At 36.7% G+C, this 17,057-nt stretch overlaps 2 protein-coding genes across 3 annotated transcripts; both read left to right on the forward strand.

The window, feature by feature from the left end:
- Nucleotides 1-3,165: 3,165 nt before the first annotated feature.
- LOC148677209 (extracellular calcium-sensing receptor-like) lies at nt 3,166-7,227 on the forward strand. 2 transcript variants are annotated; one of them, XM_088643584.1, is made up of 6 exons: nt 3,166-3,350; nt 3,628-3,919; nt 4,197-5,006; nt 5,100-5,327; nt 5,911-6,034; nt 6,320-7,227. In XM_088643584.1, the coding sequence occupies exons 1-6, from the start codon at nt 3,166-3,168 to the stop codon at nt 7,225-7,227; spliced, it is 2,547 nt and encodes an 848-aa protein (XP_088499710.1). The 2 variants fall into 2 exon arrangements, with proteins under 2 accessions (XP_088499710.1, XP_088499719.1); XM_088643593.1 differs by lacking the exon at nt 4,197-5,006 and having other exon boundaries at nt 3,262-3,350.
- Nucleotides 7,228-12,993: 5,766 nt separating this feature from the next.
- LOC148677210 (extracellular calcium-sensing receptor-like) lies at nt 12,994-16,768 on the forward strand. Its single transcript, XM_088643607.1, has 5 exons — nt 12,994-13,082; nt 13,225-13,516; nt 14,682-14,909; nt 15,506-15,629; nt 15,855-16,768. The coding sequence occupies exons 1-5, from the start codon at nt 12,994-12,996 to the stop codon at nt 16,766-16,768; spliced, it is 1,647 nt and encodes a 548-aa protein (XP_088499733.1).
- Nucleotides 16,769-17,057: the final 289 nt, after the last annotated feature.

The raw sequence follows: 17,057 nt of genomic DNA on the forward strand, positions 1-17,057 counted from the left end.
AAAGAGATGAACACTAAACAATACAACTTCTACATCATGTAGGATAATATTCCAGCTCTTCAGTGAGGATTGTATGATTGTATGCTCAATTAAGCTAATTCTTAATTGTTATAAAATTGTGGAAAGCATAGACTTAGCAAAGCTTAGCAAAGTCTTTCTCACCTGTTTCTATATTTTGTAGAGTACATTTAATAATACAGTTTAATCGTTTGTGTGTCTCTAACATACAAAGAATATTTTCTTAGCAAATTTAATTTGATATTTTTTTCATATGAAATACAGTGACGTGTTAATTAATTTTTTTTAAACCAGATTGTTATATTTATGGTAAATTAATGTCAGTCATTCATTTCATTTATGGTGCATCTCTTTATTACTTACAAATAATAGATTCAAACAATTCTCTTTTAAATGAATTACTTCTTGAGTATTCATGGAGTAAAATTCACTTTAATATTTTTTAGCCATGTTGATCTGTAAATAGCTGAGTGTGTACAGTATATATTCTTTCATTCAGAAGGTGAGGCACTTTACTCATTGTGATAGCATTCACTTCTAATGTCTTACACCATGCCACCAATGAAATTAAGATGTTCTGAGAAGGTAAAAAACATTTTAGTGTATTTTACATGAAGAAAACTCCACATCACTGACCTTCGCCAAGGTTTTCTGTCCAATCCATCCAGCTCACTGTGTCACTCTTTGTTTAGAAGCCAGTGAGACATGGTTTGTCATTTCCAGCCTCACCGTCAACAGAGTTTATCATACAGTACATGTGTGCTGTGTGGCCACATGCTTCCTTCCAGTGATAACTCCACCAGGTACATGATAGGTCTGAGGAGAGGACATGCCAGGGCAGCACTGGACAGCAGTTCTTCCTGTGTGGTTTGCAGGGACTTCAATTCTAAAACCAGAGGGGTGAAGAGTGGCTTCTTCTCTACCCCTCTACAGACTGCTACAGTGGGAATGGATTCTCAGCAGGTACTGTACATCATCACCCTGCAGCTCATAACTGGCAACCCACTGAAGCCAACTGTGTGAGCCTGGTCAGCACCTGGATGGAAGACTTCCTGGGAAAGCTAAGGCTGCTTCTGGAAGAGGTGCTAGAGGGGTGAACATTTACCCTGTGGTCTCTGTGGGTCCTAATTCCCAAATATAGTGACAGGTACCCTATACTGTAAAAAGGCGCTGTTCTACGGATGAGACGTAAAACCAAGGTCCTGACTCTCCGTGGTCATTAAAAATCTCGGGGTGTTTCTCAAAAAGTGTAGGGGTTTTACCCCTTGCGTCCAGACCAAATTTCCCATTGGCCAATCACCAATCATGGCCTCCTGATAATTCCCATCTCTGAACTGGCTTCATCACTATGTTCTGATGTGTGGGGAGTGTACTGTGCACACTATGGCTGCCATTGCATCATCCAGGTGGGGCTGCACACTGGTGATGGTGATGGGGAGTTCCCATTATCTGTAAAGCGCTTTGAGTGGAGTGTCCAGAAAGGGGAGTCCCTTTTTCTGTAAAAACAGTTAAATTGGTGTGTGTATTTTTTTTCTCACAGATAGAGGTGTTTTTCTCATGGGTTTTCCTTGTTTTTCTCAAACTGGCTTAATCTCCCACTGCCTTCAGACAATCCTATATGGTGCTCTCTCCTCTCTCTCCTAGGCAGGGACACTTCACTGCACCTCTCCAGGGGGTCATGTTACCCCTCACCATGAGGGAGGCCTATTGGACCCCTATTTCCCATTCATGTATTAAGTGCCAGGCCTCCCTATTGCCCATTAAGGTTCAATGCGGCCGAGTTACCTGGCTTTCTAGTGATGTCACCATAGCCGATATTGTTCACTTCAACAGAGAGTTCATACCCACCCACTCTAAACCCACACTTCCTGCCTCATGCCCTTGTTCAGCAGGTGGACAGCTGGGGGAGGCTCTGGATCAGCAGTGCTGAATCTTGGAGGAGCTCCTTACATCTAAGACTGTCAATGGCACTTTGGCTCCGTCCCCTTTTCCACACTTTTATGTGGATGAAGCCAAGCTGTCTGCTTCCGTGACTCATGCAAACATCGCACACTTCCTCTGTGGCACTGCTTCATTGGCCACTGCCTTCTAAGGTAATCATGTGGCTGTTACTATTCAACTGCCTTGGGCTGAGGCTTGCCATAGACAACATTACATGTTTGCTTCTTTATGTCCAGTCTCACCAATATCTCTCCATGTGGAGTGCCTTCTACCTGTGAAAGTCCTGTGGAAGGGGCTGTGACAGTTGCCTGTTTATCCTGACATCTTGATGCAGGTAGAGATGGTTTTATTGGCACCCCTGATTGGGAAAACCGACCTCCTGGTCTTGTCCTTGAACAGAGAATGGCGATATGCTTGGGCCTGATCCAGACAGTAGTCTACACTCTGCAGAACTCTGCTGTATGAGCGGGATCAAGAACCTGATCTTTGTCCAATCTCCATGGCTCGAATTCCTGAAAGTCCTGTTGCATGATGGGAAGACTGCCTTTATACTCAGATTATACTTGGCAGCAGTTTTGGCTAGCCATTGTAGTCTCAACAGTCTGGCTGTTTTCTAGGCCTTCAGTACCATCTTGGGATGTGACAAGTAAAATGGGTGTGATTAGTAAATGTATGAAACAAGAAGACACATAGAAATAACAATCCATATTTAAACAGCTTAATACTGTCTACTTAATACTTTTAACATTTAATTGAAAAAAGTATCTCTCAGGAATAGAATGGATTTCACAATGTAAATATCTGGTATTAATGTTCTTTGTGTATATAAACCATTCTTTTAAGCATTTACTTTTAAAGACAGCATAAAAATCCATATACATGGCAAATGTGAATGTAAACTCCAGCCTTTCTCCATCATAAATATGCCACTGAGTTAGCAGCTTCCTTGGTATTAATCCCCAGAGGTGTCATTCCTTTCTTGATTTACGCAAGCTGAATCTCTGGAACGTTTGGAGCACACATGTAAACTTCCCTTTTCACACCTTTGGGGATTCCTATTTAACGCATTCTGAACTTCATTTCAAGTTGATTTAACTACATCAGAGACACCTCTGCACAATATAAAGACATTAATTATGACATGTTGACTGTTTCAAAAGAGGTGTTCTCATGCACTCTAGGATGTTACTGACAACAGCAACAATGATGATCGTTGTTGTGGTTTTCACCTCAGGAGAACAGCCGGTTTGCAGGACTCAAGGATCGGCAGCTTTTCCACATTTATTTAAAGATGGAGATGTGATGATTGGGGGAGTGTTTCAAATCCACAGCAATACTGAAGAAAAAGTGCACCTATTTAAAACCAAACCAGATCCCCCTAACTGCAAAAGGTATGTGAAGGTTTTCTAAAGACAAAAAAATACATAGATTCTTGGTATAAAAATAAGAATGTATGAATGTATAAACCTGTGATGGAGTGACATCTGCTCCTGAGTGTGGTGTATCCTGCTTTGTACCTGTTGCTTGCCAAGATGGGATCTGGCACCGCTTCGATACTATGTTGGATAAATCAGTTAGAAAATGTATGGATGAATTTATAAACATTCATTGCTCCTTTTTCTGTATATTTGTTTTAACAGAATTGAAAACTTTATTTGATTTCCTTAGCTTACTCATTGGAGAATTCCAGTCCATACAGACAATGATCTTTGCCATTGAAGAAATAAATAACAGGAGTGATCTTCTTCCTGGAGTATCTTTGGGATATAAGATCTATGACACATGTGGATCAGTACCTTTGACTTTAAGAGCAACTATGAGTTTAATGAATGGAAATGAGGAAACTCTCTCTGACACCTCCTGCTCCAGACCAGCTGCAGTTCAAGCTATAATAGGAGAATCTGCATCATCACCCACCATTGCAATGTCAGCTGCAATTGGGCCTTTTCGAATCCCTGTGGTGAGAAAATTCTTAAACTTTGAAATTACATATTTGAGGTTTAATATCTCATAATGGAATTATTAAAATACAGGCAGAAATCTTAGATAAATATGGTGATTCAGCATGCAAGACTAATGTGTTATTAGAGAAATTAAATGTAGAGGATATTGTTTAACTTCATTTTATGAATGTCACTAATTGCCTGCAGAACCTGCTACAATTACAAAGCAACAAATAAGAGACCTTCTCAATATTTAACAAAATATTTAACAATGTTGTTTTCTGTTCTTTATAGGTCAGTCACTTTGCATCCTGTGCATGTCTCAGCAATCGAAGAAGATTTCCATCATTCTTCAGAACCATCCCCAGTGACTATTATCAGAGCAGAGCCCTGGCTCAGCTTGTGAAGCACTTTGGATGGACCTGGATTGGGACCATAAGAGTTGACAATGATTATGGCCACAATGGGATGGCTACTTTTGTGGAAGCTGCAGAGAAGGAAGGAATCTGTATTGAATATTCAGAGGTGGTTCATCAGTCTCATTCCAGACAGAAAATTCTCAAGAACATAGAAGTTATCAAAAAGAGCACTTCAAAGGTTATCGTAGCATTTCTTGAGGAAGGAGACATAAACGCTTTAATAAAAGAATTATCATTTCAGAATGTAACTGGTCTCCAATGGGTTGGCAGTGAAGGCTGGATTACAGCCAGTGATGTTGCCACAGCAGAAGGCTATAAGGTTCTAAGTGGATCCATTGGATTTACTGTTGTTAAAACTGAAATAGATGGATTAAGAGAGTTTTTAATGAGTGTCCACCCATCTCAGGGCCCAGGCAGCTCCCTCTTAAATGAGTTTTGGGAAACTTCATTTAACTGTTCGCTCTCAAATAGAGACAAAGAGAAAAAAGCTTGCACAGGGTTGGAAGACCTACAAGAACTAAAGAATGGATATGCAGATGAATCTGAACTAAGAATATCTAATAATGTGTATAAAGCAGTATATGCTGTTGCACATGCTGTACATAACTTGCTTCAATGCAAGAAAGATCAAGGTCCTTCTGCCAATTATACATGCAAAAAAACAAGCAATGCTGAACCATGGCAGGTAATGTAATATTCATATCATTGAAAATATCAAAGTATACTTCTTACCGAGGTAAAAAAGAATGTCATGATATCAATATTTTCATTTGCACAGGTGCTTGAGCATCTCAACAATGTCAGTTTCACAACCAAACAAGGAGAGACAGTCTTCTTTGACAAAAATGGGGATTCAACTGCAAGATATGAATTAGTAAATTGGCAACTTGATAATAAAAGTGCTATACGGTTTATGACAGTTGGTTATTATGATGCTTCGAAGCCAGCAGGTCATCAGTTTGCCATAAATAAACTCAATATTATTTGGACAGGTGGTCAGCAAGAGGTAAGCAGTGAACAACAAAAAGTTTTTGATAAAAGTCTGATAGGAGACTATTCACTGCTGATCTGTAGCGTGGCGTGGCGTGGCGTGAGAGCTGTCCTCCATGCGTGGGAAAGGAACTTCAGAGAGGAAAACATGTTTTCTTAAAATAATAATAATTTAGAGATGGGATGTCGGATGTTATAGCAGTCTTATGTTTCTGTTTATGCTTTTTAGTGACTGCAGATTAACAAAAAGGACCCCTGCTCTGCAATGTATCTTAGATAATTAAGAGTGATGTAAAAATTATCAATTTTTGTTGGAATAAAAAAGCAGATATCTTCCACTAACGAATTCTACAATTAAATAGTCCTGGTTCTGTATTTACAATAAAATGTATATAAATCTGTGGAAAACCGAATGATTAGGTGGCTTTAAAAACATTCATTTCATATACAGTATAAATTCAACATTTTCATTTCCAAGATCACACCATTTCAGAATAAAAAAGTATTAATATTCATCGTTTGTCTTTTCAGCACACTTAATATGATGAAGTTCATTTCCTAGTCTTTTAAGTGAAAGATTGTAAATGCTTTTTTTGCAGAAGCCCAAGTCAGTGTGCAGTGAGAGCTGTCTCCCAGGCACTCGAAAGGCAGTTCAGAGAGGAAGGCCTGTGTGTTGCTATGATTGCATTCAGTGTGCTGGAGGAGAGATCAGCAACACTACAGGTAAATGTTAGTGCATTCAAATTGATATTGCAAATTCCTTACTCTACTTCTTCTTATCTTCAGTGACTCATATACAATACCATACAGAGAAAAGCATACCATTTTCACAATGAATCACAAAATCACATAATAAATTATTAATAAAAGTATTCTGACATCAAGAATAATGAACAAAATATACACATAAATATGACAAAATAAATATTCAAATATTTATCTGTAACAACAAAACATTTTCAGCTATAACACTGATCTGTATATCTCTAAAAATGTTTTTCTTTACAGATTCTAATGATTGTGTCCAGTGTCCATTGGATTATTGGTCAAATGAGAAAAAAGATGAATGTGTGTTAAAAATAGTGGAATTCCTGTCCTTTGGAGAAATCATGGGGATACTGCTCATGATATTTTCAATGTTTGGAGCATGTTTAACTATAGGTGTAGCTTTTATCTTCTTCAGAAACAAGGACACTCCTATTGTTAAAGCCAATAACTCTGAAATGAGTTTCCTTCTGCTCTTTTCATTGACACTGTGTTTCCTCTGTTCACTTACTTTCATTGGCCAGCCCTCTGACTGGTCCTGTATGTTGCGTCACACAGCATTTGGGATCACATTTGTCCTGTGCATCTCTTGTGTTCTGGGGAAAACAATAGTGGTGTTAATGGCCTTTAGGGCTACACTGCCAGGCAATAACATTATGAAATGGTTTGGCCCAACACAGCAGCGGTTAAGTGTTCTTGTTTTCACACTCATACAGGTCTTGATTTGTGTTCTTTGGTTGACAATGTCACCTCCTTTTCCATACAAGAACATGAAATATTATGCAGAGAGAATCATTCTGGAGTGTGACCTGGGATCTACAGGTGCATTCTGGGCTGTGTTAGGGTATATAGGATTCCTCTCTGCCATGTGCTTTGTGCTCGCTTTCCTGGCTCGGAAGCTGCCTGATAACTTCAATGAAGCCAAATTCATTACATTTAGCATGCTCATATTCTGTGCTGTCTGGATCACCTTTATCCCAGCTTATATCAGCTCCCCTGGGAAGTTCACAGTAGCTGTGGAAATATTTGCCATTTTGGCTTCTGGTTTTGGTTTACTTTTTTGCATATTTGCACCTAAATGCTACGTAATTCTTCTAAAGCCTGAATTGAATACAAGGAAGCACCTAATGGGCAAAACGCCCACAAAATAACATTAAGAGAAGATAATTTGAACACAGAGCAAACAAAATATATCCCATTCGTGTTTCTTAATAATGAGTATTAATATGGAAATGCTGAGTCTTCAACAATATTTCCTTAGAGTCATGATTATATACAGTGTTTTTGCAATACAATAGCAAGTAAGAAAGGGTTTACATCAGCCTTTTACTGTACATCAAATTGTGTCCACCTGTTAAAGGAAAATACTAGAGAATCTATTCTTTAGTTATTTTAAAGCTTTTTCCCATGAAAATCTAAAACTTTTTTTTTCTGAATGCCTCCTAAATAATATGATAACCTATTTTTTGCAACATTTTAATGTGACCTTCAGTCTGATCTGAGTACTTGAAATAAGCAGATCAACTCTTGCACTGTTACATATTGTTCTTATAGCAATAATATGTTTTGTATAGGTTTTTATTTATGTACTGTATACTTTTGTTTCTCGGTAACATTTAATTAGACCTTCTATTTCTGAATTTCATTTTGACATATATGTAATTTATTTTTAACAGATACAGTAGTCTACAATAGAAGATACAATGTTGAGTAAAATTGTCTTGCATTTTGTCTTCTATTTTGATTTACAAATATTTGGTTTAATAAACTGCAGAGTAATCATGTTTCATCAAAGGTAAGAAAGATCGTGGAAGCAATGCATATATGAGATCATGCAGTATTTGAATATAATCCATTCTAAATATATCCAATTTTATGCACTATTTTATTTTTTTGCTGGGTTACTATTTTACAAGATTCCTGCCTCATCCATGAATTCGCTTGTGTAAACTGGCTTAATCAGCTTTAAGGATTTCAGGATTTTTCCAAAACGAAAGTTAAAATTTAAAACTTCTATGCCACTTTTTGAATTATTTTCAATGACATTTACTGTAGTAACAGCTACAGTACGTACAGTATATAATCAATACTAGTAGTGACTTTATTTTAGTTCCAAAGACATTAACGACATGGGAATAATTTCTGTTAATGTATTGTACCGTATCATTGTAAGTATAACTATAAAAACTGCTTGTAGTTTTCCATGATCCATTGAAAATATTTTTTATTTCATGCATAGCAATTTTCACTCAATATATCTCAGAACTTGCTGTTACTCTACTGTTATATTCAGAGCTGTATAAAGCAGTTGTGTGTGTGTCTTGACTTACTCAGCCCCGTGCTTCAGTCTGTCTATCAGTGGAGATTAACCGTGTGCTGCCTGTGCTCTTTACAGACATTCCACAGGTCTGCTGTTCACCCCAGCTCCCCATGAGACTCTACGGTCTATTGCTTTTGTTCAGATATGGGTTCTGGATCTTCATTTTATACATCCTGTTAATAAATCTGGATTTCATGTCACATCTTCACCAATTACTTCAGCTGTGATTACATATCTTGGGATTTATGTTTTAGTATACTGGACATTCCAGATGTTGTGGGCAAATAAAAACCTCTTTTATGTAATTAAAACTAAAATGTAAAAAAAAAACATTTAATTTAATCAACCATTTTTTTCTGTTGACTTTACAAACCTTCCTACAATGTTTTTTCAGTCTGTTGAAGAATAACGGTTTGGTCTACTTGTGTCATGTGTACCTGGAGAACATAACATTGAAGAAATCCAATAACAGTGTCTGTAACTCTTTTTTAAATATAAACAGCACATCTTTGATTTAGGTACAATATGAGACTGCAGTCTTTTGCAGTACTATTAAGTCACTTTAAAGAAGTTTCAATATGTTAATCTATGCATATCATATATACTGTATATACAGCTCTTTATTTTGCCACATTCTTTCACGTATTCCTCTGCAGCACATATTTCAGATGTTTAAATGGAGTAGTGTTCAAAGAGATAAAACACTAACAACAAAAACAATCCAATTTTGGAAAAACTAAATATTCCTCTAAGCCATCTGTTTGGCGATGCAGTTGTGAGTGAATAAGGAGCAGAGGAGAGGGCTGAGCACACAGCCTTGGGGGGTGGATGTACAGTACTCGTGCCTACTCTCACCACCTGCGATCGGGGAGTCAGAAAGTCCAGGATACAATTGCAGAGAGGGGAGCTCAGTCCTAGATCCCCCAGCTTGGTGTTAAGCCTTGAGGGTACGATGGTGTTGAATGCTGAGCTGTAATCAACAAACAGCATTCTCACATACAGTACGTATCCTTTATTATCTAGGTGTGAAAGGGTAGTGTGTAGAGCAGTGGCGATGGCATCCTCAGTTGATCTGCCTTGCTATATACAAATTCCAGTGGGTCCAAGGTGTGGGGCAGTAAAGAGGTGAAATGTGCTTTGATCAGCCGCTCGAAGGATTTCATGATGATAGGTGTTAGTGCAACGGGGCGAAAATCAATCATTCAGACAGCTAATTCTAATTTCTTGGGGATCGGAACAATGGTGGTTTTCTTGAAGCAAGGGGGTACTGTGCATTGAGTGAGGGACAGATAAATATGTCCATCACAAGGTTCTGAGTGGTTAAATTACTTTTTGGAAGAAGAGATCTAAATATTAATTAAACAATATAAAATACTGCCATATCACATGAATCACTGATCACCTGCAAATGTGGGAAATTTGTCATTGACTGGAAGCAATAGTTTTTTATTTAGCAAATGTACTGTAGTAAGTACCATTCACAGACTTACTTCAGAATTTAGTTTGATTAACTTGTTAGTTAGTTTCAAAGACGAAAGCTGCACAGCAGTGAGATCATTCAATGTGGCCGCCCACTGTCCTGTTTTAAATAAAAAGGAATATCAGACCCATTGTTGATGAGTTTGCCACCTGGTGTGTACAAAACGTCCTCAAGATAAATGAGTCCAAGACCAAAGACCAGGAAAAAAACCCACGCTAGCCTACATTTGGGGAGATTTAGTGGAGCCAGTAGAACAATACTCATATTGGAGTCCAAGTTAAATTTAGAAGGAAATGTTGACATGATCCTCAAAAAAGTAGAACCGCGTCTTTTTTTCTTAAGGAAGCTTAAGCATTTAAAGATTCATGATTTGTTGTTGATCTTGTTTTACGGGTCCTTCCTTGAATCTGTTTTATCTTTTACCCTGGTCTGCTGGTCAACAACCTGAATCTGAGAGGCAAGAACAAACTGGGCAGTCTTGTGAAAATATGTCAGAAGGTCACTGGTGTGGATCTTCCAGTCCTCTTCATTATCATTCACGTGTTTTGCGTAAAGTAAAATCTATCTGTGATGTTCCTTCACACCCCTTGTTTAATGAATTATAATTACTCCCATCAGAACACAGATACTGATTTCCCAGCTCCAAAACCAAAAGATTTAAGTTCTCATTCATACTGTACCTGTAGACATATCCTTACTTGATTTTCTATGTAAATACAGTACTGTATATACGTGTACGTGTATGTTTTTTTTCCCATCTGTACACTGAAAAAAAAAATTGCCCCTTGGGATTAATAAAGACTCTCTCTCTCTGAGAATTTAGGTGAATATTATTGCAAATTCTGTTGCATGTATCCATACTGCAGTTTCAGAGAAAAAAAATGCTAAAAAAGTGCACTTCTGTGCAAAAGTATTGATTTTTTGGCATAGTAAAAACATTTCAGTATTTCCATTAAAATCTAATAACGAAACAAAATGTCAAATATGAAAGGTATGTAGCATAATTAATACTTTGGCATTAAATGGGAACTGCAGTCCTATTTTCTCAGATCAGTTATTAAATCTCAGTTACAGATGTTATAGAAAAAAAATACAAATTTCAAATTAGGCACAAAATCATTAACTTTTTGACTGTACCATACATATGAGTTTCCATGAATTGTGACGTGATGAAGCCCTTCCTGCTCACTAGTCTCCTCCCTGGCTAATGCAATGTGATGTACAAGCGAATGAATACAGGTTACACAGCAAACATTTCACCACAGAAATCTTCCATGCTGAGTTCACAAGTAAGTAGTAATTGGCGCCAAAACCATCTTGAAATCAAAAGTAATACGTATTTCTATTGTATTTCTACTGGATTAAAAGAGTATTTACAAGCCTGCTTGTTTACAGTATCTTAGGACCTTACACATTACTGGACATTTTGTTGCCTTGTTCTCTATCACAGAACATGGTGCTGCACATACCTGAAGTTTTAATCTATTTTGTGGTGTAAACTGGAGGTTTTACAAGTTACCGTGTACATTTTACTTTTATTGCATTTGAAATGCACTCATCAATGCTGATTCTTTCTAACCCCGAAATATGAAAGTTCCCCTTTAACACCTCTGATTGAGAAAATGACAGCACTAGCCAGAGATCAGCTCTGTCAACCAACCTCACTTATGAACCAGGGAGGCAGCTGAAATGGTGAAGTTGTGGTGGAGGAAGGAGAGCTAAAAAAGATGAGTGCAGACTTATCTGCTGCCAGGGAGTGTTTATATATAGGGGAGCAGAAACGTGGTATTAGAATTTGACTTGACAAAGGTGAACAACCTTTTCATGGAGTATAAAATACATGTGGTGTTGCTGATCTCTCCTTCAGCACATTGTATGCAGTCATAGCAACACACAGGCCTTCCTCTCTGAACTGCCTTTCGAGTGCCTGGGAGACAGCTCTCACTGCACACTGACTCAGGCTTCTAGACAGGATACAGGTAACAGAAATAATTAGAAAATATAGGATAATATAATTTGACATTACTTATACATTAATGCAGTTGGTGAGATAGCCTTTTTACCTTAAAATAGGATAATGAGCAAAGCAATATAAATCATCATCCAGGTGGATGCCACACATTGGTGGTGGTGGAGGGGAGTCCCCATTACCTGTAAAGCGCTTTGTGTGGAGTGACCAGAAATGTGCTGTACACAGTAAGTGTAAGAAATTAGTATTAAATGTAGCAGGAAATATTATAATTACAATTATAATTAATATATTTCTGTGGAACTCAAATCCTTACAATTTTCTTGAAAACACAAAATTGATTAGATATTTTCAGATTAATTTACAAATAATTTTCAATGTACAGTACATGTTCATCAGGACACAATAAACGCTTTAAAACACAACACGTCATATTGCACATATCTTTTTTATAATAGTGCAATTTTAGTCATAACCAAATTAGTATGGTTGGTGGATGTCTTAGTTTCACTAAAAACACAACATTTTCCAATGTGTTTTAATCCAGCTAATGAAGGATTATCAAAACACAAATTATTGGAACAACAGAAATTATTTGACTATTTGAAATAGAATGTCCCATGTATTGTAGTATTTTTATTTTCATCTTTACATGAAATATGTTTGCTAGATTTTATTATAGCCAAATTCTAAAATTAATTATTTTTATTATGTTCCTGATTTTTAATTCCACTGCAATTAATATAATAAGACAGATGAAGTGCAACACCATAATTACTTAAAATATCTTGTTTAAAATATGAAACCTTTGGGAATTCCCACTTAACACAGTCTGAAATTCACTTCATGCACTTCATGGGCATGTATGTGCTGAAGGAAAAAAAAACAAAGTGACTTCCCAGCCTTAACTATCGCTCCACTTGATTTCAAGTTCATTAAACTACCCTGGAGACACCCCTGCACAATATAAACAAAAAATTATGACATGTTGTCTTTGTTAAGAGAGACACCTCATCATGTGCTTCAGGATGTCACTGACTGTAGTAATATTGATAATAGTTGTTACAGATTCAACATTAACAGAACAGCCTGTTTGTAGGCTTCAAGGAGCAATGGCTTTTCCACAATTATCTAGAGATGGAGACATCATGGTCGGAGGAGTGTTTCAAATCCACAGCAACACTGAAGAAAAGAAGCATCTTTTCAAAACCAGACCTGATCCTCCTAAATGCAAAAGGTTAGTTAATGTTTTCTAGGAAGCAAAAAATCAGATTCATAACACATACGCCTTCTGCTCAATATCACTTTTTTAATTTTATTACTTTAATTGATTATTTATTCAATTAGAAAAAATGAAAACGTTTGTTTTTTTTTCCTAGCTTACTCATTGGAGAATTCCAGTCCATGCAAACAATGATCTTTGCTATTGAAGAAATTAACAACAGGACAGATCTTCTTCCTGGCCTACATCTGGGTTATAAAATATATGGTACATGTGGTTCAATATCATTGACTTTAAGAGCAGTCATGGCTTTGATGAATGGAAATGAAGAAACTCTATCTGACACCTCCTGCTCCAGACCAGCTGCAGTTCAAGTGGTAATAGGAGCATCTGCATCATCACCCACAATTGCAATGTCAGCAACACTTGGACCTTTTCGAATCCCTGTGGTAAGAAAATCTAACGTTTCACATTTACTTAAAATAAAGCTCTTAATATAATTTTAATGAACAGTCACAGTTCTGTAAACAAGGAAATAATAACTGAATATTGCTGAAATTTAAATTTACAGTTTTACTGCATCTTAGATATGCCCTACTGTATATGTCATCAATTTCATTAGGAAATTGCTGAAACCAAGCGTAACAACAAAGAAACCTAGACAAGTAATACAGTCCATATTAAAACAACATTGCTTTATGTCATGTACAGATCAGTCACTTCGCTACCTGCGCATGTCTGAGCAATAGAAGAAGATATCCAACATTCTTCAGGACCATCCCCAGTGACTATTATCAGAGCAGAGCCCTGGCTCAGCTTGTGAAGCATTTTGGATGGACCTGGGTTGGGACTATTAGAAGTGACAATGATTATGGCCACAATGGAATGGCTACTTTTGTGGAAGCTGCAGAAAAAGAGGGGATCTGTATTGAATATTCAGAGGTGGTTCATCAGTCTCATTCCAGACAAAAAATTCTTAAGAACATAGAAGTTATCAAAAAGAGCACTTCAAAGGTTATCGTAGCATTTCTTGAGGAAGGAGACATAAATGCTTTAATAAAAGAATTATCATTTCAGAATGTAACTGGTCTCCAATGGGTTGGCAGTGAAGGCTGGATTACAGCCAGTGATGTTGCCACAGCAGAAGGCTATAAGGTTCTAAGTGGATCCATTGGATTTACTGTTGTTAAAAGTGAAATAGATGGATTAAGAGAGTTTTTAATGAGTGTCCACCCACCTCAGACCCCAGCCAGCTCCCTCTTAAATGAGTTTTGGGAAACTTCATTTAACTGTTCGTTCTCAAATAGAGACAAAGAGAAAAAAGCTTGCACAGGGTTGGAAGACCTACAAGAACTAAAGAATGGATATGCAGATGAATCTGAACTAAGAATATCTAATAATGTGTATAAAGCAGTATATGCTGTTGCACATGCTGTACATAACTTGCTTCAATGCAAGAAAGATCAAGGTCCTTCTGCCAATTATACATGCAAAAAAACAAGCAATGCTGAACCATGGCAGGTAATGTAATATTCATATCATTGAAAATATCAAAATATACTTATTACCGAGGTAAAAAAGAATGTCATGATATCAATATTTTCATTTGCACAGGTGCTTGAGCATCTCAACAATGTCAGTTTCACAACCAAACAAGGAGAGACAGTCTTCTTTGACAAAAATGGGGATTCAACTGCAAGATATGAATTAGTAAACTGGCAACTTGATCATAAAAGTGCTATACGGTTTATGACAGTTGGTCATTATGATGCTTCGAAGCCAGCAGGTCATCAGTTTGTCATGAGTCAAGTCAACATTGTTTGGACAGGTGGTCAGTATGAGGTCAGCAGTGAAGAAAACTATTTTTGTCATAAATTAGAGATTGCATGTCAACTCTCTGTGCACTGTCCACCAAAGCATTTTTTCTTAGACAGATATGGTCTATTCTACAAAAATATCTGTAAAATACTCTAAAATATCTGTAAAATACTTTAGTCTTTGGAATAAAACCTACATAAAGATAAAAGAGTGATTTTTCAAATTAAAAAACATTTTCTTCAGACAACTTTTCAGCATTCTCACTTTTGAAAATATGATGTTTTCACTAAAGCATACTAAACAATAAAAACTGTTAAGAGTTAATCTTGCTGTATAATAAGGTTTTGATATTTTTTTAATAAATGCTGTCTTACTGTAAATCTGTTTATTATTAACCTCCTTGTATTATTATTTTTTACCTCTTAAAAATCACTATAATATACAGTAAATAGAATGTAATTCACTCCCTAGTCTTTCATGTGAAATAATATAAATGTTTTATTTGCAGAAGCAAATTTCCTGGAAAGTATTTCACAGAAAATATTCTATGTTATGTAAGCATAACACTGCAAAACTTTAATTGTTCCTCCACTAATAAATGTTTTGTCCTTGTTCTGCAGAAGCCTGAGTCAGTGTGCAGTGAGAGCTGTCTCCCAGGCACTCGAAAGGCAGTTCAGAGAGGAAGGCCTGTGTGTTGCTATGATTGCGTTCAGTGTGCTGGAGGAGAGATCAGCAACACTACAGGTAAATGCGTAAAGGTTACAACCCCACATTACCTGCTCTACATGATCTTTTCTTCAGTGACTCATAAAGTATCATACAAACACACAAAAATTAATATTTCATCATGTGGACTTCATATTTAATTTTTTTTAATTTTACATTATAAAAAGAAAGTATTGTATAAAATAAAATACAATTCTGTATAACAGTGATCTGTATTCCTCTAAAATATGTTTTTTTCCGCAGATTCTAATGATTGCGTTCAGTGTCCTCTGGAATATTGGTCAAATGAGAAAAGAGATGAATGTGTGTTAAAAATAATTGAATTCTTGTCTTTTGGAGAAATCATGGTGATTCTGCTCATTATATTTTCAGTAATTGGAGCTTGTTTAACTATAGGTATAGCTTTGATCTTTTTCAAAAACAAGGACACTCCTATTGTCAAAGCCAATAACTCTGAACTGAGTTTCCTTCTGCTCTTTTCATTGACTCTGTGTTTCCTCTGTTCACTTACTTTCATTGGCCAGCCCTCTGACTGGTCCTGTATGTTGCGCCACACAGCATTTGGGATCACATTCGTCCTGTGCATCTCTTGTGTTCTGGGGAAAACAATAGTGGTGTTAATGGCCTTTAGGGCTACACTGCCAGGCAACAACATTATGAAATGGTTTGGCCCCACACAGCAGCGGTTAAGTGTTCTTGGTTTCACACTTGTGCAGGTCTTAATTTGTGTTCTTTGGTTGACAACATCACCTCCTTTTCCAAACAAGAACATGAAATCCTATGCAGACAGAATCATTCTGGAGTGTGACCTGGGATCTACAGGTGCATTCTGGGCTGTGTTAGGGTATATAGCATTACTTTCTGCTATGTGCTTTGTACTCGCTTTCCTGGCTCGGAAGCTGCCTGATAACTTCAATGAAGCCAAATTCATTACATTCAGCATGCTCATATTCTGTGCAGTCTGGATCACCTTTATTCCAGCTTATATTAGTTCACCTGGGAAGTATACAGTAGCTGTAGAAATATTTGCAATTTTGGCTTCTAGTTTTGGCTTACTTTTCTGTATATTTGCCCCCAAATGCTATATAATTATTTTAAAACCTGAAATGAATACAAAGAAACACTTAATGGGAAAAATGATTGCAAAATCACTTTAAGAATGTAAATGAACTTTAAAAACATGTAGAAAGTGTCCCATCCATATACGTTTTCTGAATAATGATTAATAATCTTGAAATGTTGAGACTTTTTTAACTCTCATTGATGTAAATACTATGAGTGTAGTAAGTACGTTTACTGCAATACAGCGGTTAAAGAAGAGGTCATCATCCACCAGAAATTTATATCATCAGCATGTTTTTGTGTTTTCAAAGGAAAATGCTAAATGATTTAATTATTTAGGCATCCAGAAGCATTTATTTCCTTGAAATTCTCAAAGGTGCATTT

This window comes from Lepisosteus platostomus, chromosome 2 (genome assembly GCF_059453375.1).
Source record: "Lepisosteus platostomus isolate fLepPlt1 chromosome 2, fLepPlt1.hap1, whole genome shotgun sequence".
Taxonomy (NCBI): domain Eukaryota; kingdom Metazoa; phylum Chordata; class Actinopteri; order Semionotiformes; family Lepisosteidae; genus Lepisosteus; species Lepisosteus platostomus.

Bases quoted from the DNA above. Each gene is read 5' to 3' on its own strand.
- LOC148677209 (XM_088643584.1), top strand. From the start codon at position 3,166: ATGATCGTTGTTGTGGTTTTCACCTCAGGAGAACAGCCGGTTTGCAGG. The intron at 3,920-4,196 runs GTGAGAAAATTC...TGTTCTTTATAG, and splicing joins GGCCTTTTCGAATCCCTGTG to GTCAGTCACTTTGCATCCTG. The intron at 6,035-6,319 runs GTAAATGTTAGT...TTTTCTTTACAG, and splicing joins AGAGATCAGCAACACTACAG to ATTCTAATGATTGTGTCCAG.
- LOC148677210 (XM_088643607.1), top strand. From the start codon at position 12,994: ATGGTCGGAGGAGTGTTTCAAATCCACAGCAACACTGAAGAAAAGAAG. The intron at 13,083-13,224 runs GTTAGTTAATGT...TTTTTTTCCTAG, and splicing joins GATCCTCCTAAATGCAAAAG to CTTACTCATTGGAGAATTCC. The intron at 14,910-15,505 runs GTCAGCAGTGAA...CTTGTTCTGCAG, and splicing joins GGACAGGTGGTCAGTATGAG to AAGCCTGAGTCAGTGTGCAG.